The sequence below is a fragment of the Dendrobium catenatum genome, unplaced genomic scaffold (assembly GCF_001605985.2).
Source record: "Dendrobium catenatum unplaced genomic scaffold, ASM160598v2 fragScaff_scaffold_655, whole genome shotgun sequence".
Taxonomy (NCBI): Eukaryota; Viridiplantae; Streptophyta; class Magnoliopsida; order Asparagales; family Orchidaceae; genus Dendrobium; species Dendrobium catenatum.
In genome coordinates, this window is record NW_021319117.1 from 923,761 (window position 1) to 949,041 (window position 25,281).

Here is a 25,281-nt window from a genome sequence, read left to right on the forward strand (position 1 = left end):
TTAAAAAAGTTAATGCGGTACGACTAGATAAATAAATATATCAATTTAATGAAGAGTTGAAATATATGTACTGATAACTTGTTCGGTCCTATAGCGCTCGATTTTGCTTGAAATGAAAGACATTAGCAACTTAGAAGAATTAGCAATAGCTTCAGTATTAGGGCGAGGTAATTCTAATGAATTGAAGTGAGAAAAGAGGGTATTTGGGTGGGAGTGCATAAAATGTATGAGAGGGAGAGAGAGCTTGAAGGGAAATGGAGTTTTGACGCAACATTGAAATTGGCAAGTATCACTTTGCCGATAAGACATGAAACGTCCGTTCTGATGAACTTGCAGCTAATATTTTGAGGCTTATAATTAAGAGACAGTTGAGTCCTTCCACCATAATCTAATTTTTAAAAAGTAAACCATTATTTCAATAAATTACAGCAGCTTGGTCGCATCTAGCGGCGTCAATGAGTACCCATGGGAGATTTTCAGCCTCAAGGAGATCCTCCACGCCACAAACAACTTCCATGATGACTACATGCTAGGCGAGGGCGGCTTCGGGACGGTATATTGGGGCCGTACCGCCGCAGGTTCTGAGGTGATCAGATCTAGTGATCTTATAAAATGTCTTATTGCATGTGTTCAATAAGCATTTTTGTATATATACATGATCTTGTTTTCATTCTGGAAAGAGATTAATTGATGATTACTCTTTCTTATACATTTATTATAATTTTCAAACATAAATTCACACAATTAATTATTATATAAAATAAAAACATTTATAAGAATATCGAGTTTTATTAATTCTTGTAATGATTTAAGTATTTGTCAGATATGTTTAAAATTTTAAAATTATCACTGAACGTATTTTCTAGCATTTAAAGGCCGTATACCGTCAAAATTTAATTAATTGAACAAATGGTTGAAGCAGATAGCCGTAAAACGGCTTAAGACGATGACAGCCATGGCGGAGATGGAGTTCGTGGTGGAGGTGGAGGTGTTGGGAAGGGTGAGGCACAAGAATCTTTTGGGGCTGAGGGGCTACTTCGCCGGCGGCGACGAACGGCTCATTATCTATGATTATATGCCCAACCGCAGCCTTCTAAGCCATCTGCATGGTCACAATGCCGGCGAGGTGCTGCTCAACTGGCAGATGCGCATGCGAATCGCCCTTGGCTCAGCTGAGGGTATTGCGTAAGTTGTTCAACTATTTTCTTCTGTTTGATTATATATCCTCGCAAGATGAAAGTTTAAAATAAGGAGATTTTTTCTTTTTCAAAACCAGAATAGATGACAGCATAAGGTAGCATGGCTCTAAGCGGATTGTTTGATGGCTTTCGATGCATTTAACAGCGCATACATATAATTTGTTCTTTAATTCTATATTCCATCACAAAGCTACTGTTTTTAGCCAATTGGATGCTTGGTTTTGTTCTCATTAAAAATTAATTATAATGAAAACAACAATTTTATATAATATTCTACAATTTTAAATATCATCTGTAGATTATATCATTAGAAACATGATCTTAATCTGCCACATTGAAATCATATAAAAATTTCCTTTAGAAGATTAAAGTCAACTAGAGGCCATCATTTCTTATTTTATATGAAAGTTAGCATCATATAGCTTTATCTTTGATAGAGATATTTATTCAAAGAATACAAATTTAATAATAATGATATTCAAAATTGATAAATTTTAAATTTTTTTTTTTCAAATTTTTGTCTATAAATTATATTCGGTCTTAATATTCTATTTTCCTTTTAAATTCCACAATAAAACACGTCTTTGAAAGATACAGATCAAATTTTTTAGTATAAAGAACATTGCTGCAAAATTGTGCAAAAGAAAATTTAAGGGGATCAGACAAGAGATGGCATCGTAGTAAGATAAAAGGAAAGTTCTTAGTAATTATGATGTAATTTGACTTTTTGTTTCAAATTTATTATAACAATGCAATTTTTTTTTACATTTAATATTATAACAATGCAGTCAATACTGAAAAAGTATTTATAATTCTTTTAGTTATTTTATTGCATAGGCGGAAATTCTCATATGCATATGGCTTGCTACTGTACAAGCTGAGACATGTTCAATAACCTTTTTTGTTTTTACCTCTGTTTTGTGCCTTAACAAATTAGCAGACCCATCCAAACAATACTTTTTTGTCAGTATTTTAATGATAAATTAAAAGAAGGAAAAGTATCTGCTTGACAATTGCCAATTCCTTTTTAGGTGCCCCTTCATTGAGTTGATGAAAACCTGACAAACTTCTCATAATTTGCGTCAATTAATATATATATATATATTTGGGCATATGTCGAAAAATTTAAATTTAAAAACGTTTCAGTTAATTCTTGATGATGACAAGCGCATATTTTATCATTTTTTAAGCTATTTATCCATAGTTGTAAGAAATCTAATAACTTCAATCTTATAATATAAAATCATCCAATCAACTAAACCAAATGACGAGCAAATTGTCTCCCGCACCTATAGTGGAAGGATAATAATTACTTTAAAAGACATATTAAATCTTTTTTTTTTGAAGGACTGCTCAATGCATTAAAAAGAAATAAATGGAAGAACAAAAGTCTAAGTGATAAAAACCCTATCACTTTCCTCCTTCAACAAAGAATAAAAGGTATGAGGTACCTTATTGACTTCTAGAACATCCCAAAGGAAATTACCCTTTAAAGCATGGTTAGCACACCAATGAGCTAACTTATTACATTTTCTATTAACAAAATGAAAAAGGATTACCTCAAACTCTTTAAGAAAGTCCAAGTCCTCTTTAGAAGCTTTATCCACTAGCCGTTTGTCCAACTTCATCAAGTTTTGAAAATGAGAAATAACATTAGCACTGTCTCCTTCCACTATTATGCCTTTAGCATTGAACATCCATTCTTCAATGACTTTACTCAATGAACGAACAGCCATCCATTCTAATGCTCCAATATCCCAATGCATTAGTGAAAAACCAAAAGATAAAAGCATTCTACCTTTGTGGTCTCTAAAGATTCGACCAATCCCAGCTTCATTAGAACTTTGAAGAGAAGCATCTATGTTTACTTTAATCCATCCTGGTGGAGGGGGATGCCAAGAAGAAGAAATCGGCTCATGCTGGTTAGCACACCAGTAGTCCGAATGAAAATTTGAAGATGAACTAGATGGATAGGTAATGACATTTGTCACAATAATGCCGTCTCCCATCTCTTTGCCTTCATGGATTAACAAATTTCTACTCTTCCAAGAGTTGAAAACTAAGGAACAATAGAGATTTGCTAAAAAAAGATTATCCTCTCCTTGTTTTTTCAAATAAGAAATAACATCATTTAAATTATTGAGGATAGGTAAATTAAAACCCCAACAGTTGGCCTTTTTTATAAGCATTTCTAATTTTAGGCAATTAACTACCACATGCTCTCCATCTTCAATCAAAATACAACCTCTTGGACAAAGGTTACACACAATCAACCTTCTTTGTAACAAGAAATCCGTAGTAGGTAAAGCTCTCTTTAAAAGTCTCCACCAAAAATGGGAAACACGAGGATTTAATTTAAGCTTTTTGATGCAGCTCCAATCATTTAAAAACGAATTGTCTACCTCAACCTTGTCAAAACTAGCAGTTTTTACCAAAGCTAAAATAGTTTTACCGGAATGTACCTTCAGTAATTCCAATTTGTCTTCAAGATTCTCCACTTCAATCTTCAAATTGCAAATATGCTTCACTAGTTCATCCCCGAAGTAATTATGTAGTTCTTTTGTGATCCAAGCTCCTTCCGAAATGAGGCTAGAGATATTAGTAAGGTTATCAATTTCAAATGAAATAAAAGTAAGCCAACTTTCCAATCTTCTATCAAGTATCCAAATGTCCTTCATGATATTTATGGAAACCCCATCTTTAATGTTCCATCTCACTATTTGTTTTAAAGCTTTAGCACCACTAAGGATCAATTTCCAAGTTGAAGAAGAGTTCGGCCTTCTTTCCTCATCACAACCAATTTTTTCATATTTTGCTGACAAAGTTCTACTAAGCAATGAATTTGGCTCGTTTAAGAACTTCCAAACCAATTTTGCTCTAAGTGGTTCTACTGTTTCTACTGCAGACTGGATGCCGAGGCGTCCTTGATTCTCTAGTTTACACACTTCTTTCCAAGCCACATAGTGCAACCCATTATCTCCATTATTTATATTCCATAAAAACTCTCTACATAATTTGTCTAGCTTCTTGAGAACAGATAACGACAACAATGATAATGTAGAGTAGAAGACGTGTATAGCTTGAATCTCAGATTTAATGAGGGTAATTCTACCAGCCGTTGAAATGAGTTTCTTACCCCAAATATCCAATTTCCCAACAGCTTTTTTCAGAATATTAGAAAAATCTGAAGCCACAAGCCACCTCAATGTGATTTTATTTCCCAAATAATTGAGCTCTTTGACTTCCTTGATCCCCATGAGTTTAGAGATACTCCTCCTCCTTCTTCTTTCCATATTTTTGCTAAAAATGATGGAAGATTTATTAACATTAATAATCTGCCCTGTCCAGCTGCAGTACTCCACCGTGATCTTTTTAATTTTCTTATGTTCTCTTTTTTTTTTCGTTTGAGAAAATTAAGATTTCTTCGGCATAAAGAAGGTGTGAGATCCTATGAGGCATAGGAGCAACTTTTAATCCCAAATTTCTTCCATTGGAAAGAAATGCTTTAGTGAGTAATTGAGAACAAAGAATGAATAAATATGGGGATAAAGGGCACCCTTGTCTAAAGCCACTTCTCCCTACAATTCTTTCCAAAAGCACTCCATTAACTTGAACCAAGAAAATCGGATCAGTAACACAATTCATTATTAGATTTGAAAATCTACTAGGAAAGCCAAAGTAAATCAAAATTTGCTTAAGGGTGTCCCAAGCCACACTACCGTATGCTTGTTCCATATCAAGTTTGATTGCCACCATTCCTCTTTTAGACTTAGAAAATCTAAATTTATGGAAATGTTCTTGAGCTAGAAGCATGTGATCAGATAAAGCCCTCCCTTTTATAAATGCCACTTGCTCTTTAGTTATCAGGCAATGAATTACTTTAATTAACCTATTCAATAAGATCTTCTCCACAATTTTGTAGATAGACATACAAAGGCTTATAGGCCTAAAATTGGAGGGAGCTAGAGGGTTGCTTATTTTGGGTAAGAGTATTACCAAAGTCTCCTTCCAATTAGCAGAAATCTTACCTGAAATAAAGCAAAGTTGTATGGCTTTCCACACATCCCTCCCAATTATCTTCCAGTAAGCTTTGAAAAAAGAATATGTAATCCCGTCTATTCCAGGTGCAATATTGTTGCCAAGCTCCTTAATCACCTTCTCCAATTCCTCTTGAGTAAAAGTAGCCTCTAGGACTTCACAATCTCCTTGGTTCAGAATGTTCTCAAAAACAGGCCAATTGGTCAATTTGCAGTCTCTATGCTTCCATTTCTCCCCAAAAAACTGAGAAAAATAGTCTCTTATATTAGCTGGATCTTCAATAAAATCACCAACCTCATTCTTCAGTTGTCTTATAGAGTTGGCATTTCTCCTTCCATTTGCATAAGCATGAAAGAAAGAAGAGTTCAAATCCCCCCCTTTCATCCATTTTTCTTTTGTCCTTTGTCTCCACAAAGTACTTAATCTTGCAAGAGTAGAATTGAATTTAGAAATTTTGTTTCTCAGGATAAGATTTTGCTGGCCGAAAAATCTTGATCTGAAGCTTCTTCAAGCTGTAATTCTTTAATTTCCATCTTCAATTTCTTCTTTAATACTTCAAGTTTTTGATGCTTAGCCTTACTCCAAAAAAATAAGTCGTTTAAGACTCTATTCATCCTCTTGTTTAGAGCTTCCATGTCATCACCTCTCACTGGTTTAACCTAGGAATTTCTGACCACCGAAGTAGCTGCTGCATAAGATAGCCAAACGTCTTCAAATTTGCGTAATCTACTGGCATTGGGAAGTTTATTAAACAGCTTCAAAATGATGGGACAATGGTCAGAGGAGATTCTATTCAAATGCCTTATTGTTGCTTGATTGATTTGTTCCAATGCCTTTGAATTCAGCATGCATATATCAGCATTTCTAGAATCCTGGCACTTCCACTTTTATTATTACACCAAGTAAATTTTGAACCAAGAATACCTACATCATGTAAGTCATTCCTATTCATAAAGGATTTCATCTCCATTGGCCCATCTGAGAAAGAAAATCTTTTCCCACCTTTCTTCTCATCTTGAGAAAGAATACAATTGAAGTCCCCACCGGCTACAAAAGGAACTTCCTGATTAACAACTCCATCCATAAACTCCACAAATCTCTTCTACCTTGGACTTCTCTGCTACCATAGTTAGTAGCCACCATCCATTTGCCTTTGTTGAAAATCTCCAGTTCACCCAAAATGCATTGATCCGAGGACTTTAACAAGGAATAATCAGCTATATTAGAATTACAAATCACCATAATGCCACCAGAATTTCCTCTAGAAGGATGAAGGATGAAATTTGATTCATTACCCATCATCTTACCAAAGTCTTCTTTAGAAAGAGAAACCATTTTTGTTTCAACAATACCAACAAATAATACAATCCATTCTCTTATAAACTCCTTCAAATATAAGGAGGCCTCTTTCTTGTTAGCCCCCTGCAATTCCAAAAGCTAATGGAACTCATTTAGATTTGAATGGGGAGATACCCCCACCCTTATTCTTATTAACACTGTTTCTTATTTGTATGGATGCAAAATTTAAAGGTCCCAAGTACCTTACTTCTTTAGCAAGTTTATTTTTCTGAGAAGAACCCTTTCCAATGTTCACAATAGTGTTTTATTTATGCAAGATTTCATTGTTTTTCACAACATTGCCTTGAGCAGTAACAACTATTCCTTTATTCAGACATTTCTCCATTTTCTCTATAACTTCTCCTTCTTCCATTTCTTCATCGAAGGGTTCTATATGAAATTTACACCAATTTCTTCTTCACATAATCCACTTAGCAGCTCAAACTTGTTGGCTGGAGATATAAAAACCTTCTGGTTTGATTCAGCCTCTAAATTTCTTTCAGGATTTCAGTCTTCTGTAATAACAGCTGTTTGGACATTATTTGATAATTCAGCAACACTTGAATTCACTACAGCATCTCTAGAATTATGTTGTTCCAGTGGATTAATGACTAGAAGAATTGTTGACAATGCCCCCTTGTTCTAAAAGAACTTCCTCTTGCTCTATAACATATTTCTGAATTTTGAGATCTGAAGTATGATAGGGAGTACTTGAGTATGCAGATAATCCCTTGGGATATACCTGAGTTCGCAAGCAACCCTTCCCACTTTTGTTATTAAAATCATCATTACAAATATCAGAGCTAATACAATTGCTCTTCACCAGTAAATCCTGTTCCAATTGAACATTAATATGTTTCATTTGCACCTCAGTATCTTTTTCCTCAATAATCCCACCTCCTTCTAGTTGGGAAGCAACTTCTCTTGGCCTTCCTGGGAGCTCTTGGATAGATTTTTTGCCTAAGCCAACTGCCTTAGCAGTTTGAATTTCTTCCACAACCACCACAGGAACAATAGTTTTTCTAACATATTTGGAGGAGTAAGGAATGTTCAACTTGTTCCTTTGTTTTGAGAACTTCTTATTCTTATTGTAAACTAAGATCCAAGGCCCATAGGTAGGATCTTTATGAACATCTTGTATCTTTCCATCATCTTTCCCTTCAACACCATCTCCTGCCACCTCCAAGTTTTTTTTGACTTTGTTTATAGGAACACATTCCTTATCAACATGCCCAATCATCCCACTTACAAAGCAAAAGTTGGATACATTTTCATATTCCACTTTTTGAAAGAACCTTCCACCCATACTATCAACCCAAACTCCTAAAGGAAGAGGTTGATCAAGTTTGATCCTCACACAAACTCTAGCAAATTCTCTTCTCCCCCAATGAAACATATTTCCATCTAGCATGATCGGTTTTCTAATTCTTGAAGCAATGCAAGCTACATTCTTCTCATCCCAACATTGCAAGGGTAAGTGTGGCATTCTAATCCAAATAGGAGAAGAAAGGCCTTTAATAGAAGAAGAATTGAATTCCGGAGTCCACATTTCCATACTTACAATATGTTCATTCACAAACCAAGGTCCTCCGGAATGAGCAACTTCTACCATCTCCTTCGAAGAGAAAGAGCACAAAAACCATCCTTTTCCCAATGCAGTGAAGTGGAATTGTCCAAATTATCTCCATTGCTTCCTTAATTCCCATGCCACTATGTTAGAAGGTAAATCTTTTCCAAAAACCTTAACTACCAAAGAATTTGATAGTTTTTTTGAATTTTTCTCCTCCAATTCCATATTTAGTTTTACTGCCTTACCATCTTCCGATAAAATCACCTCTTCATCTTTAAAATCCAATTTAATGTAAGGCTTATTACTCCAAGGATTAACTTGCACAGATGTTAATGATTTAGGAATAACATCATTCATCTTAACTACATCCGATACCATTTCCTTATCCAGGACAGAATGTATATTATTGTTAACCGTTTTCAGTGAATTTTCATTTATCACGCTGCGACAAAGTCCAGGATTGTATTCGAATTCACGAATCGGTTAACAAAAATCTTCATTCCGGAAGTAGACAAATTAATATCAGATGGAGTTTCAGATGATTTCAAGTTATTAGGCGTCACCGTATCCACCATATCAACAATGGCTTTGCCATTACCTTCGACATGTTTGATCAGTTTTGGCGAAGGATATGAATTTTCCTTGATCACCAAAGTTCCTTGACTTTTCGTCAAAGGCATTTGAATTCGTTGTTGAGAATTCAATATTGCTAATCCATATCCAATCTCCCTGATATTTGAATTACCTGCAACCAACATAGAATTCGATGACAAAGATTGCTGTAGATTATCAAATTCTGAATACTGACCTTGCTGGACGTTTTTAACAATGCTCCTCATCTTCGGATCCTCAGATGAAGACCCACGATCATACTTGGGACAATCACCGGCAGAGAGCGGCGATCATCCACAGCCATTTTGCAGCTTCGAATGTTTCCGCCTAACAGAAATTCAAAATATTTTGTTTCTCTCTCTAGAATCTCAGAACTTTTCTCTCTAGAATCTCCCAATGGAACACAACGACTAAAAGAAAGCAATAAATTGTAAATCATTTTCAAAACAAATTGTAATTTGCTATTGAGAATAAAAATCTAGCCCAAAAATAAAGTTTTCAACGAACAGTGCCATAAATGAAAGCCGATTGAGACATGATAACTCTCTCTAATGGTTGAAGCTAGCGGTACCAGGAAACATGTTAGAAAATAGATCTCGACATTCAAAGCATAGAGAAGAAATTAAACTATACAAATTCATGGTAATTAAATACTATATTACTTGCAGGTTTTTTAGTATATGTATACAAGTATGTGATTTGTAAAGAGCTGCACATGGAAAAGGTTGGTTAGAAATAAAAGGTGGAGATGATTTGGTTCGTTACATGTCAATGAAGAAAATTAAATCTTCAAAAGATATGCAAAAAAGGAGGCTTGCTTATTTGTTGCTTATCACTGCCCCACAAATTAACTATCCGGCAAGAGGAGTGTTATTTTTGAGAGAACAGATAAAAATCTAGAAGGAGAGAGTGGCTTTGTAAGGAGATCAGCTAGTTTGTCGGTAGAATCTGTATGTGATGCACAATAATTTTGTTAGAGCGAATGAAATCGCAGACGAAGTGGTAATCAATCTCAAAATATTTTTATGTGTGTAAAAAATTGGGTTGTTTTGCAAGAGCTAAGACATGTGTTGGCACAAAATAATTGTGTTGGAGAGCTGGGCAAGATTTCGAAGTCCATGAGAAGATGGCATAGCCAAAAAATGTCCAAGGTGGTGTAAGCTAGTGCACGATGCTCAACTTTGATGGAGGACTTTGCAACGGTCGGCTAATTCTTGACATTCCAAGACAATAGAGTGGTTCCCAGAAAAGATAAATAATGAGTAATAGAGCGGCGGTCGACAGGATCTAAGGCTCAATCTAAATCTGTGCATGAATGAAGAGTTAAGTTAACTTGTGTGATGGGTAAGCCTAGATGTGTTGTGCCTTTGATGTAGCAGAGCAATCTTTTGAGTTTTTGATTATGCTTGTTGAGAGGTTGAAGCATAAATTGGCAAAGTTCGTTGGTGGTAAAGGCAATATCAGGACGAGTGATAGTAAGGTAATTGAGTGAGCATGCAAGTTGCCAAAATAGAGTGGAGTTGGCATCGTTCAGATATGCCTGCTGTTGGACAGAAGATGTAATTGACATAGAGGTAAGAGTTGGAATGAAGTTAACAACACCAGACTTGATGAGAAGATCTTCAACATATTTTTATTGATGAAGAAAATAGATTATTGAGGTGTGCTCAAATTGTATACCAAGAAAGAATGAGATTGGGCCTAAGGATTTGAGAGAGAATTATCTTCTAAGACAAGAAATGGTGTTTTGAATGAAGGTGATATTATTGGAAATAATTAGGAGGTCATCTACGTATAGGAGGAGGTAAGCATTGTTGTCATTAAGATAGTAAAGAAGAAAAAAAAGGTCAGCTTTGCTGAATGAGAATCCAAGAGTTTGGAGATGGTTAAAGAAAGTTTTGAATCGAAGGTAAGGAGCATACTTTATGCTATAAATAGATTTATGAAGCTTGCAAAAATGGTGTGGATGGAGTTGGTTAATGAAACCTTGAGTTTGGGACATGTAGATGACTTCATGGAGTGTTGTAAAAATGCGTTTGAGACGTCAAGTTGGTGTATATGCCAATTATTGGGATGAGTTATAGTGAGAAGTAGGCATATAATGGGAATTTTGTTGATTGGGCTAAAAGTGTCAAAATAATCCACACCAATTTGTTGTTTAAAACCTTGAGTAACAAGACGAATTTTATAGCACTCGATGGTTCCATTTTGATTCAGCTTTGTTCTATATGTCCAATGGAAGCCAAAAAATTTTTGATTGGGAGGAAAGTTTACTAGAGACCAAGTTCCTTACTTTTGAAGAGCAAGATATTCATCGGACATTACTCATCACCATGCTGGGTGTTTGGAAGCTTGTTAGTATGATGTAGGTGTAGAATGAGCTGATGGAGTATATAGTAGTTAAGGAGAAGATTTATTTGGGTATAAGATAGCCAGTTTTGGAATGGGTTGTCGTGGGTTGCATTCAATCACTCCATATTGTTCCAAAGTATATGGGCAGCTGAATTGGTGGATGACACCATAAGAAGAGAGGTAGTTTTGAAAGAGAATACAGTTGTATTCTCCACCTCTATTAGAGTGAAGTATTTTAATTTTATGTTGAAAAGTGTTTTCAATCATATTAACAAAATTTTGTAAAAATATACATAACCTCAGATTTGCAATGCATTATAAATAACCAAGAGAAGCAAGAGTAGTCATCAATGAAGAGAATGTATATTTAAAATCAACAAAAAGGCAACGAGGAAGGATTCCAAACATTGTAATGTATAATTTCTAATTGTTTATGTTGAGAAGAATAAGTTAATGGAAACGAAAGTTTATGGCTCTTGACTACATTACAAGAAATATAATGAACTAAAGTAGTAGATAAAGATAACTAAACTTTCTTCGTAAGTGATGAGAGTGCGACTTGATGCAGGTGGCCGAGGCAATCATAACAGAGCATGCTGTTGCTGGAGTGAGTCATGAGAGCTATAGTGGACGTGGATGATGAGGGCAGGAGATACAGAATATTTTTACTGCATCTTGTGAAGAGAATTTATTTGGTGGAGAGGTCCTTTATAGAAAAATCAAAAGCATTAAATAAGATAAAGAAGTTATTATACTATGTCTATTTGAATATAGATTGAAGATTATGTGAGAGAGGAGAAATGAATACTAGGTCATTGAGAATGAGCTTATGGGAAGTTTGAAGAGTTGGAAGAAGGCCTTGCTCGCTGTAAATGATCAGTAAGGAGTCGTTGCCAATGAGAATAGAGTCAAAACTTGTGTAAGGGGTGGGTTGATGCAAAAGAGTTGGATAATGAGTGATGATGGAAGAAGCTCTGGAGACAAGTATCCAGTTGTTAGATGAGGTACTGGAGCCTAATTGCTGTTGAGAGATGAGAGCTGTAGTGGCTGAAGTGGAGTTAATGGTGTTGTTGTTTTTCATACCACAATTATGCCCGCATTTTTTGGATGTATGGCCCAATTCATAGCATATTTGACATATTGTGTGAGGGTTCCAGATGGTATGGCCTCCACGAGCTAGAACTGGGGAGCAATTGCAACGTCTAGTAATGATATTCAAAATTAAAAATTTTTAAATATTTTTTTTTTCATGTTTTTGTCTATGAATTATATTCAGTCTTCATATTATATTTTCCTTTTAAATTCCACAATAAAACACGTCTTTTAAAGATACATATCAAATTTTTAGCAGAAAGAACATTGCCGCAAAATTGTGTAAAAGAGAATGAAAAGGGGTAAGAGAAGATATTGCATCGTAGTAAGATAAAAGGAAAGTTATTAGTAATTATGATGTAATTTGTTTTTTTTTTTTTAAATTTATTATAACAATGCAGTCAATACTGGAAAAGTACCTACAATTCTTTTGGTTTTTTTATTGCATAGGATGAAATTCTCATATGCATATGGCTTGAAATTATACAAGCTGAGAAAAGATTAATAACCATTTTTTTTACCTCTATTTTGTGCGTTAACAAATTAGCAGACCCTTCCAAACAATACTTTTTTGTCAGTTTTTTAATGGTAAATTAAAAGAAGGAAAAATATCTGATTGACAATTGCTAATTCCTTGTTAGGTGCCACTTCATTGATTTAATGAAAACCTGACAAACTTCTCATAGTTTGTGTCAACTAATATATGAATATTTTGGCATATGTTGAAAAATTTAGATTAAGAAATGTTTCAGTTAATTCTTCATGATGACAAGCGCATACTTTATAGGTTTTTAAGCTATTTATTCATAGTTGTAAGAAATCTAGTAACTTTAATCATATAATATAAAATATTACAATAAACTAAACCAAATGGTGAGCAAATCGTCTCCCGCACCTACATTATTTGCATGTTTTTCAATGTATCTATATAAGTATGTGATTTGTAAAGACCTGCACATGGCAAAGGTTGGTTAGAAATAAAGGGTGGAGATGATTTGGTTTGTAACAAGTCAATGAAGATAACTAAATCTTAAAAAGATGTGCAAAAAAGGAGGCTTGCTTATTATATTGCTGCTTATCACCACCCCACAAATTAACAATTCGGCAAGAGGAGTATTAATTTTGAGAGAACAGAAAAAATCTTGACGGAGAGAGCGGCTTTGTAAGGAGACTAGTTGGTTTGTCAGTAGAATATGTATGTGATGCACAATAATTTTGTTGGTGTGAAAGCAATCCTAGATGAAGTGGTAATCAATCTCAAAATATTTTATGGGTGTAAAAAATTGGGTTGTTTAGAAGAGCTAAAACATATGTGTTGGCACAAAAAAAATTGTGATGGAGAACTGGGCAAGATGTCGAAGTCCTTGAGAAGATGGCATAGCCAAATAATGTCTAAGGTGGAGTAAGCTAGTGCACAATGCTCAATTTGGTGGAGGACTTTTTAATGTTCGGCTAATTCTTGACATTCCAAAACAATAGTGTTTCTTAGAAAAGAGTAATAATGAGTAATAGAGTGGCGGCCGATAGGATCTAAGTCCCAATATGAATATGTGCATAAATGAAGAGTTAAGTTACCTTGTGTGATGGGTAAGCCTAGATTAGTGTGGGCTCCAAAAATTTGGCCCCAGCCTAATCTGTCCACTGTTGCTTTCCTTCTCGAGGGAGTTTTAAGGAAATTAAGTTCCGGGGTAAATTTTGGGAAGGAAGATGGGTTTGTAGATAAGACACTACCTAGAGATTTCGCCCTCATTTTGCGAGGACTTTATGATCTGAGTTCTTGTTTCCTATAAGCTCAAGCCCCTATAATTAATTAACCCTCCAGCTCACGAGAGATGACTTTTGATTATAGCTAGTCGTCAATCAAATATGTATAAATACGTTTTATCTAGCATATAGTATCAGCATGGGCATAGGTATTTGGAAATGGTTGAGAATTTGGAGGGTTAAAAGATTTGGAGATTTGCTATTTAAAATTGGAAATTACACCTTCTTGCACTTAAAGTAGATTGTGGGGGAATGGATGATAGACCCGATCAAGATCCTATAGTTCCGTCATCCTGGACCATCGTGGTCCCTGGCCTATTTAATTAGAGGATGTAGTCGACCCAACAAGGCAGAAGGATCCTTGTCGGCAGTCATGGGTTGCTTCATCCAATGATACCTTATAGACCTAGGATGAATATTTATCTAATGGGACAAATTTGAATCCACCTTAGCTAATAGAGAACTTTGTGCCCTATCGATCATATCCTATTGATTCATATCTTAAAGATTTGACGCCAATAAGAAACGCATTGGCTCTGGCCATAATCAGTATCTCATGGTGCCATTTGGTGCCAAAAATCACTTGGTTTAGAGGTCCTCGGGTCATAACCATTTATCATGTGGTGCCATTTGGCAATAAAACTACTGGTCAGAGGATACGTACTACGTCCTTACTAGTAGTAGATTATTTGAGAATGAATCCTAATGATATTTTCAACTAGGCATTAGCTCTATGTGAGCTGGAGTAAATTTCAATTGTCTACCTTGGCAAACTGTTGTGGAGAGTAGATGAATTTTACTTTTAGTGATTTTATGGATTATTTCATTTTAAATATTTTTGAATTTTTGTGGGCATTTGGGTGGAGCTTATAAGGCATTTAAAAGCTTTTGTTAACCCATCCAGTTGAGATAAACATTCAACAAGGCCATCATCGGGGTGTCATTAAGGTCATTTAAAAAATATTTGAATTTTATGGATATTTGAGGGCATTTGAAAATATTTTATGAACCACTCCAGTTGAGATCTACATTTAACATAGCCATCATCGGGGTGTTTGAGGTCATTTTCATTTGAAAATATTTAAATTTTGAGGATGAACCTTATCAAATCTGTCAAGATGTCGACAAAGGATCAGGTTTCATAGGCTTTATGCATTTATTAGTGAATTTTCATTGTTATAAATCTTGAAGGCATAATATGAATGTATTTAAACAAATATACCGGTCACCACAATAATATGGTTATTTAATGGTTTGAACCCTGTTGATTCCTATTGATCTGTATAGAAGGATTGGGTTTGAACTTGAATTCACTATTGGCCCGTACAACATCTCTAGATGTCATGTGTGTACCCATAATACGCTCGTCGGGGCCCATGCAGGTTTTGTAATTACACTTACCCCTTGTGTACCTATATGTATAAAAACTACGGTGCATATGCAGGAGTATTTGAAATATCTATGAACATCTTCTATCTGCTTGCAAGGACATTACAAATCTAGTGGCGCTTTGTAGCAGCTTATGGATTGAGTTATTTATTGCTTTGTACAGGCAGACTGTCATGCACTACTTGTTGCTTTCTATAGGTAGATCATAGTGCACTAACGAATATCCTACATTGATCATAGATAACTACATTTATCACGAGCTTCTGCGATGGTTCATAGTCATTTGTACTTGAAGTAGCCATATTAAATTTTGTTGGGGAAGATGCATTAAACATACAACAAGTCTCTTATGACAATTCGTAGGAGCTTACATCTGTTGTAATCTTTCAGCTCCACTTGCAGCGAATCAATATGTTTGCTAACCATTTGAATGGTAGTTGATCGTATGAGTGTTGAAACATTCACTCTCTTCTGTTATGATAACTTGTACGTGTGTAGGTATCTTGTACACATAGAAGGTATATAATCTTTGCCTATGAATAACAAGTCATATAAACACCTACATACTCCAGGGGCCTTTGCATTCATTTCATGTTAAATCCTTCTGCATGCAGGGGGTTGAAGTATTTTCTTAGCACCAGACTATTTGTTGATCGTAGGAGTATCCTATCATTTATTGTATATTGCACTGAATATGTTGAATTTGGGATAGGTCTCTCACATCATCATTGTACCCTCCTACTTGTAGTGGATTAATGTATTCATTAACCATAGGTGAGTCGCATTTCTTTATAACCTCTTCGTGTATGATGAACTTTTTCATATGTAGGTGGGCCACTGTAGGCATATGAAAAAGCATTTCGTCATCGCCAACATATATCTACATCTATATTATTTTGATAATCGTTGCTTGCAATGGTTGAATACTTTTGCTCGTATTTTGACATTGCTCATAAGGATGATGTTTCAGTTAATGCCTCCTACTACATAGTTTGTAGTGCTTGTATTTGTCGGATGTCTTTTAGTATTCACAAGAGATTGTCACATGTGTTTGTCAATTGATGATTGATCGATGCCATGGAGATTATTTACTTCACAACTCTCTTATTTCACTTGTGAGCATATATGATGACTAGCATGTCATCATATTCATCACAAGCTTCTGATTGTATGGATCTAAATGACTTATTGGGTATACTATTGATTGTTCACCATTTGTGCATGACTTATGTCACATTTCAAAGTCCTTATTTGCATTTTAACTGTCACTCATTAGAAGTTCTATGTTGTTTATGCTTGGATTATGACAAACACTAAAGCTTTCATTTATTTGAAGCTTCCTCCATCATGAGTCCCATATTGTTCATCCAAGTCTTTACTTGAATTCAACTATTCAAGTCAAGTTTGAATCAAGCTCTTTGTTCATTTGAGTTTGAAACCAACTAGTTAAAGTCATATTCACTTAATATTCAAATTTAAGTCCAAGTTTGAACACATTAGACTCAAGTATATTTTGTTAATCATTTTCTTTGTGTCCAAATACAAGTCCATTTCATTGTTCAAGTTCAATGTCAAAGTTCTTGTTTTACTTGAGTCCAAATCAAGTCCACAAGTCCGCTGTCAACTTATCCAAGTCTCTCTTCAAATTCAACTGAAGTTCAAGCCTTTCGTAGAAAAATTGCTAGTATTTGCTTGTGTTAAAATTTTTCAAGTGTTTGCTCATATCATTTGATTTCCAAATCAAATAAGTTCAAGTTCATTTAATGCTCAAATCAAGTTTGAGTGTAGTCCTTTATAGTATATCAAGTCCCTTATATCACTTTCAAGTTCAAGCTTTTTATTGTTCTATTTGAGTTCAAAGAAAAGCTTGAGTCAAGTTCTCATTTGAATTTTATTTTAATTAAGTTCAAAATTAGTAATTTTCATTTTTGTCCACAAGTTCAAGTATAAGTCTCATGCTATCTTTTTGAGTTCAATCAAGTCTAAGCACATCCTTGTGTTCACCCAAAATTTGGCAGCCTCCCGGCGTCTCCCTCGTTTAGGGGAAAGTACAAGAAATTGGGCCTTCCCACCATGCGTAATAAAGGCGTGTATGGTTGGTGTCCTTAGACACCGCGGCCGTGATCTTCATTCCCACCACGCGTAATAAAGACATGTATGGGGCCTTCGAGGATACCTGTTTAACAAGACAGTTTGCTTTTCCCTCGCTCGAAGGTACTTATGAGTAACCCCGACTAGTTGTTGGCATCGCATCGGGTTCCCATCCCACCACAAGAAATAAAGGTGTGTATAATCAATTTTTTTGTTGCGCCATGAACTCTGAAATAGAATTTTTAGGTGACTACCCACCTCGTCGTAGGTGTCGCACTGGGGTCCCATCCCACCATGTGCAATAAAGGTGTGTATAGGTAGTTTTTTGGTCCGCCATAAACTTTGAGAATGAGAATATGAGTTTAGGAAAATTTGTACCTTCGCGGGGTTGGCATGTAGATCGAGGCAAGAGAAGATCATGCTTCTTTTTCTCTTTTAGGAATAATTATAATTTATAATCAATAGTAATTAAAAATAATTATAATTAGCAATAATTATAATTATTAATAATTAAGAATAATTATAATTATTACAATTTATAATTAGCATAGATTATAATCCTTAATAATTCTAATTATCAATAATTATAATTAACAAATAATTATAATTATTAATAATTATAATTAATAATACTTATAATAGCATAATTATAATCAAGAATCAAATAAACAAAAAAAACTATCGGGTTGCAGGATTTTCAATGGATTTAAGCAGAATTTAAGTTAAATCCTATTTTAAACAGGATTTAGAAACTGTTAAATATTAAATCCTTTGATTCCTATCTGTAGTTTGACGGCTTCATGGGATCTGACCAAAGAAGCACGCAAAAGGGAGTAGGTTACCTTCTCAACCAGTGAATTCCCTTCGTTGCTTTCGATCATATGTTGTAACTTTCAGTTCGGTAGGAAGGGATTGGAAGGGAGAGTGTTAACTTCACAGCGAGCGGCTCCCGTCATCACTCCCAATCAAAATTTTGCAACCTCCGATTGAGCAAGAAGGGACCTTTGTCTGAGGAGGCGAATGGGGCTCAGGGCATCTCAAGTGTTTGTCGTTCTTGCTTTGCTCCAACCGATCGCCATTTTTGACGCCATTTGATCGCAGATGAACAGTGCAACGCCAATATTGGCGTCGCACTGTTCATCTGTGCCATTTTTTTCTCTCTACCGAACAGGTTGGGAAGAAAGGCGCGAAAGAAAACGACTGTTTTACGGCAAAATGACGTTGGATTGAAGATGAAACACGGCATTTTTTGATTTCACTGCATTTTGGAGTGAAAAATGACATTTTCAGTTGGAGATGCCCTCAGGGCTTTAGCTAGGTATGCACTTTGAACATAAGGTAGTAATAAAATTCTCGGTTTGCGGCAAGGATCCAATGGGGAGGAGGCGTAGAGTACACTAAAATTGGCTAGGGCTTGTGGTCGGCTAGGTAAGGAGAAGAGTCCTCTCTTTCTCTATCTCTCTCCCTCTCTCTCTCTCTTTCTCTGGACCGAGAGAATTGAAATATTGGGGCTTGGATCTTGCGACTTTGGTGTAAGGATTAAGTGGGTGCCCGTGGATCTTGACCGTGGTAAGATCGAATGGGGCTGGGATTTTTATTTGGATTCAGATTGAAGGGTCCGACGGTTTGGAAGATACGAACAACTTCGGTGGTTAGAGGTGATGAGATGGGGAGATTAGACCAACGACGGGAGCTTTCGAAGAGAAGAAGTCGGATGGGGATACGGGACTTTTTTGCACATGTGGACGAAGAACTGAAAGCTCATTCTTGTCTCCCTTTTATCGACTAATGGCGGGATGCAATCGAGATAGTGCAGAAAATCTGGGAAGAGACACGAGTCCAGCAACTTCAGCAGGATTTCGGGTGGGATTCACGGATGCTTTTGACATATACGAGGTACAAATCTTTATCCAGATTTTTTTTTTTTTTGGTTATTTGTGTAGAGGTTAACAACATTGAAGAAAGACCTTGAAACTTTTAGTCTAAGCTCTTTTTAAATCCTGGAAATAATCTTTATATGACTTTAACCCAATATTTCCCATTTCTTTTTCTTCATCTTTAGATAGTTGGACAGCTGAAATACCTTTCCTTGAAACTTCATTCTCACTATTTTGTCTAGAGGTCAACAATGTGTTGTGCCTTTGATATAACAGAACAATCTATTGAGTTTTTGATTATGCTTGTTGAGAGGTTGAAGCATAAATTGGCAAAGTTGGTTGGTGGTAAAGGCAATATGAGGATGAGTGATAGTAAGGTAATGGAGTGAGCATGCTAGTTGCCAAAATAGAGTGGGATTGACATCGTCTAGATATGCCTCCTGTTGGACAGAAGATTTAATTGACATAGAGGTAAGAGCGGGATTGAAGTTAGCAATACCTAACTTGATGAGAAGGTCTTCAACATATTTTTATTGATGAAGAAAATAGCCTATTGAGGTGTGCTGAAATTGTATACCAATAAAGAATGAGATTGGGCCTAAGGATTTGAGAGAGAATTATCTTCGAAGACAATAAATGATGTTTTGAATGAAGGTGGTAGTATTATTGGAAATAATTAGGATAACATCTACATATAGGAAGAGGTAAGCATTGTTGTCATTGAGATAGTAAAGAAGAAGAGAAAGGTCAGGTTTGCTGAATGAGAATCCAAGAGTTTTGAGATGGTTATAGAAAGTTTTGAATCGAAGGTGAGGAGCTTGCTTTATGCTATAAACAGTTTAATTTTATGAAGCTTACAAACATGGTGTGGATGGAGTTGGTTAATGAAACCTTGAGTTTGCAACATGTAAATGACTTCATGAAGAACACCGTGTAAAAATGCATTAGAGAAGTCAAGTTGGTGTATAGGCCAATTATTGTGAAGAGCCATAGTGAGAAGTAGGTAAATAATGGGCATTTTGTTGATTTGGCTAAAAGTGTCGAAATAATCCACACAAAAGTGGTGTTTAAAATCTTGAGTAACAAGACGAGCTTTATAGCACTTGATGGTACCATTTTGATTCATCTTTGTTCTATATGTCCAATGGAAGCCAAGCAAGTTTTGATTGGGAGGAAAGTGTACTAGAGACCAAATTCCTTACTTTTGAAGAGCGAGAAATTCATTGAACATTGCTCATCACCAGGTTAGTTTTTTGGAGGCTTATTAGTTAGTATGATGTAGGTGTAGAATGAAAAAAAAATAAAAAAATAAAAAAATAAAAAAATAAAAAAAATGTAGGTGTAGAATGAGCTGTTGGAGTATATAGTAGTTAAGGAGAAGATTTATTTGGATATAAGATAGCCAGTTTTGGAATGGTTTGTCGTGGTTTTCATTCAATTACTCAATATTATTCCAAAGTATATGGGCAGCTGAATTGGTGGATGATACCCTAAGAAGAGAGGTAGTTTTGAAAGAGAATACAGTTGTTTTCTCCACCTCCATTAGAGCGAAGTATTTTAATTTTATGTTGAAAAGTGTTTTCAATCATATTAACAAAATTGGTGAAAATATACATAACCTTAGATTTGCAATGCATTAGAAATAACCAAGAGAAGCGAGAGTAGTCGTCAATGAAGAGAATGTATATTTAAAAAAAACAAACAAGGCAGCGAGGAAGGGACCCAAACATTGTAATGTATAATTTCTTATTGTTTATGTTGAGAAGAATAAGTTAATGGAAACGGAAGTTTATGGCTCTTGGCAACATTACAATAAGTATAATGAACTAAAGTGGTAGATAAAGATAACTAAACTTGCTTCGCAAGTGATGAGAGTGTGGCTTGATGTAGGTGGCCGAGGCAATCATAGCAGAGCATGGTGTTGCTGGCGTGAGTCATGAGAGCTATAGTGGGCGTGGATGATGAGGGTAGGAGATACAGACCATTTTTACTGCATCTTGTAAAGAGAATTTATTGGGTGGAGAGATCCTTTTTAGAAAAACCAAAAGCATCAAATAAGATAAAGAAGTTATTATACTAGGTCAATTTGAATATAGATTAAAGATTATGTGAGAGAGGAGAAATGAATAATAGGTCATTGAGAATGAGCTTATGGGAAGTTTGGAGAGTTGGTAGAAGGCCTTGCTCGCTGTAAGTGATCAGTAAGGAGTCGTTGCCATTGAGAATAGAGTCGAAACTTGTGTAAGGGGTGGGGTGATGCAAAAGAGTTAGATCACGGGTGAGGAGGGAAGAAGCTCTGGAGACAAGTATCCTGTTGTTGGATGAGGCACTGGAGCCTAATTGCTGCTAAGAGATGAGAGCTATAGTGGGAGAAGCTATAGAAGATAACTCTCTCTGATGGTTGAAGCTTGCCGAACCTGGACGCATGTTAGAAAACAAAGCCCGACAACGAAAGCCGAGAGAAGAAATGAAACTGTATATAAACATTATAATTCAAAACTATTACTTGCGGGTTTTTAGTTTATGCATACAGGTATGTGGTATGCAAAAGGCTACACATTGCAGAGATTGATTAAAGATCAGGGTGGAGATTTTGTTTCTTAGAAGTCAATGGAGAGGATTAAATGTGAAAATGGTATGCAGAAAAGGAGGCTTGCTTATCAATAAAAGCATAACTAAGTTCAATATGGAAAAAATTCTAAATTCCCACGTATAAAATGATACATGAATAAATATATGATGCTTCTATAAAAAAAATATATATATTTTTTAATTTATAATTTTATACATAGAATAGTTATTTATCCCAACATAAACATAAAATTTTTATCTTCCAATTTTAACAAAATATTTTAAATCTTAATATATTTTCGCAATAAGAAGATAATTTCTATTGTGAAAATACTAATTTGATGCTGGAGAAAAATAGTCCTAACTACCTCAATTAAATGATTTATTTATTTTGAAAGAATAAAATTAATTATCTTCCTGCTCTGCTCCGCACACATGAAGGTACCTGCATCACGAGGCAAATCCCCATATAATTCACAGAGATATAAAAGCCAGCAATGTCCTCCTCGACTCCAAATTCCGCCCGAAGGTTGCGGACTTTGGTTTCGCCAAACTTATGCCCGACGACGTCAGCCACCTTACCACAAGAGTGAAAGGAACACTAGGTTATCTCGCACCCGAATACGCCATGTGGGGCAAAGTATCCGAGGGCTGCGATGTCTACAGCTTTGGCATTCTTCTTTTAGAGATTGTCAGCGGCCGGAAGCCCATCGAGAAGCTCCCCACCGGTAAGAAGCGCGATATTTTGCAGTGGGCAAGGCCGCTCATGGAGCAGAGCAAGTGGGACCAACTCGCGGACCAGAGGATGGCAGGGCGGGTCGATCTGACCCAGCTGCGGAGTGTGCTTGTTTTGGCGCTCAAGTGCACGGATGGGAATCCCGATGACAGGCCGACGATGATTGAGGTAGTGGAGGTGTTGCGAAGGGGGATTGGGCTTGGGCTTGTCGTGAGGGTTAAGGAAGAGGGATCGGAGGTTAAGGTGGGGGATACCATGATTGAAGAGGAAGAGGAGGATGGAGTGATGGCTGATACTTCGAGTTACAGTGTCGGCAGGAATTTGGCTGTGGATATGCGATGAAAGAGGAGTTGGTTTGCTCTAATGCTGGATTGTCCTGTCGTTATTATTCTTTTCTTTTGAAAAATGTCAAAATGTGGAATTCGGCATCCATCCGCCAAAATCTGGGAATGGGAGGTGAGCTCCATAACCAAAATGTAAATCTCCCTCTCACGCGAGATTCTGCGGATGCCTGCCGAATTCAGGATCTGCAGCATATTTTGTTTTATTTTTTGTTTAGTTTGATGAAGGGCAACTTATGCAATATGGGACAGATATCATTGAGGGATTTCTTATGAAAATTCTTATATGGAAATTGGAAATGCTAATCATCGTTCATTCATATTTATGTTTGTGTGCATATGTTATACCATGTCAATGAAATACGGATATCAACGAAACACAATTGATGATGTCGGGTTTTTTATCTGCAAATTTTTTATAAATAATCAGGAGTTAATTGTCTAATAGTTTGTGATGTTTCATATTATACGATAGTTATGTAGATTTTTTATTTGATTTAAACAAATTGATAGAATTTCATTAGAGCAATATCGAAATTTTAGAAAAAATGTTAAAAAGATTGAAAATTGTTCTGATAAACTATTAATCGAATTCATTTTGAACTTCAAAAATGAGCTTGAACATAAAAATCAACCATTAGAACTCTATAACTTAATTTTTGATCTTTTTTTAACTCATCATATACCGCCCCAATCAATCAAATGGAGGAATTTTGTTGTAATGTTTGGGAGTAGAGTTTTTTTTTTTTTTTAATGAAAACATAAGTGGTCTGTTTAAAAATACACAGATATTTTTGGTGAAGTAAAGTCCTATGAAGATAATAGCTCTACAAATAATTACAAACTCCTAAAACTGCCTCAAAGTAGCCATTGCCTCTAACGGACTAATCCTCTCTTCTATATTTAACCACAATGAGCTTCATTGCCATCCAAATTTGAGATGCTATCGCAGAATATAGGACAGTTGTAAGTTCACAACATATTGTTTTGTAGCTACATTACAAAGGATACAATGGAAAAGTAAATTTGATGCTTCTCTTTTTATGTTATCTTCGCCCTCTTCTCCCACTCTACTTCTGTAATACAACGTACGTAACTTCGGTATCCTGCATGGTTAAAAAACCATTGAATTGTATGATCTTAAGTCCCCATGCTATTTTAAGCAAAAAGCTGTGAAAGCTATCTCGATGACACATTACCCAAACAAACTTACCCTCATTTAGGATGAGATAATCATCCCCATGCCTCAACATATAAAATGAATGGTAGCCAATGAAAAATTCAATGCAAAACTATATTTCAATATCTTTGCTCGGCTACTACCACATGTTCTAACTCTTGCCTCTTGTGAAAAAAACAAAACAAACATGCATTAATCATCGATGACAATTCTCCAGCAGATTCCACATCATTCAACTCAAGAATGATCTTAACAATATAATTGTAAAAGAGCATTCTAAGATATAGTATCTCTCAATATCTAAGGCGAAAGTCGATGTTATTTCCACTGCGGGTTTAGAACCAGACACTGGTGACATCATTTTTTTTATACTCTAGTTGGTCTCCCTCCTACTTTCCAAGCATTCATGGGTACTACTGATAAAAATCATCAACCCATAACATGGATGACTTTGACTCACTTCTCTATAACGAAGAGACCAATCCAACACAAGAAGTTTGTTTATGTGTTCTAGATTTGCATCAAGCTCATCAAATAGCTTAGTTACCACACACGGACTGAACTAAGGTTGACCACCCTACCTCAATTCCAAATATGGGCATTGCCCCTCTAACTAATATAAATCTAACCATAGCTCCAATGTCAGCCTTATGGGAGGCAAATCCCACCACAACCACATAAGGTTTCAAATTTATGGTAAGCTAGGCCAAATGGTTACCAATTGTTGACATTGAATATTACCTATTTTACAACCTAATCTAACACTTATGCCTCTCTTGCTAGTTTTAAACAACATCCTAATAATTAGCTACTCAACAATAATTTTATTCATCACACTTGATTTACATTAATTGCACAACTCTCAACCTTACCACAACAATCAACGAGTTATCATCATAAATATGCAAACAGAACCCATCTCTCAAATAAATTAAAGAATACTCCGTACACCCACTTATATGCTCTTTCTATGTCATATTCTTTGCATTCCCAAAAATTTGTACAATCTCCCATCAATTAAAAAACAACTAGCTATTGATGATTCATGCTATATATCTTTCAAAATATTTGCATACATCGTAACAACTAGCAATATCAGCCTCTATCCAATCTACAACCCTTTGTTGTCCT

The 25,281-nt window shown here is 35.6% G+C and overlaps 1 protein-coding gene across 1 annotated transcript; it reads left to right on the forward strand.

Moving 5' to 3' along the window:
* Positions 1 to 12: 12 nt before the first annotated feature.
* Positions 13 to 23,289, forward strand: LOC110093042 (PTI1-like tyrosine-protein kinase At3g15890). The gene is made up of 4 exons (XM_028695548.1): positions 13 to 17; positions 430 to 586; positions 923 to 1,185; positions 22,335 to 23,289. The coding sequence occupies exons 1-4, from the start codon at positions 13 to 15 to the stop codon at positions 22,969 to 22,971; spliced, it is 1,062 nt and encodes a 353-aa protein (XP_028551381.1). The 3' UTR covers positions 22,972 to 23,289.
* Positions 23,290 to 25,281: the final 1,992 nt, after the last annotated feature.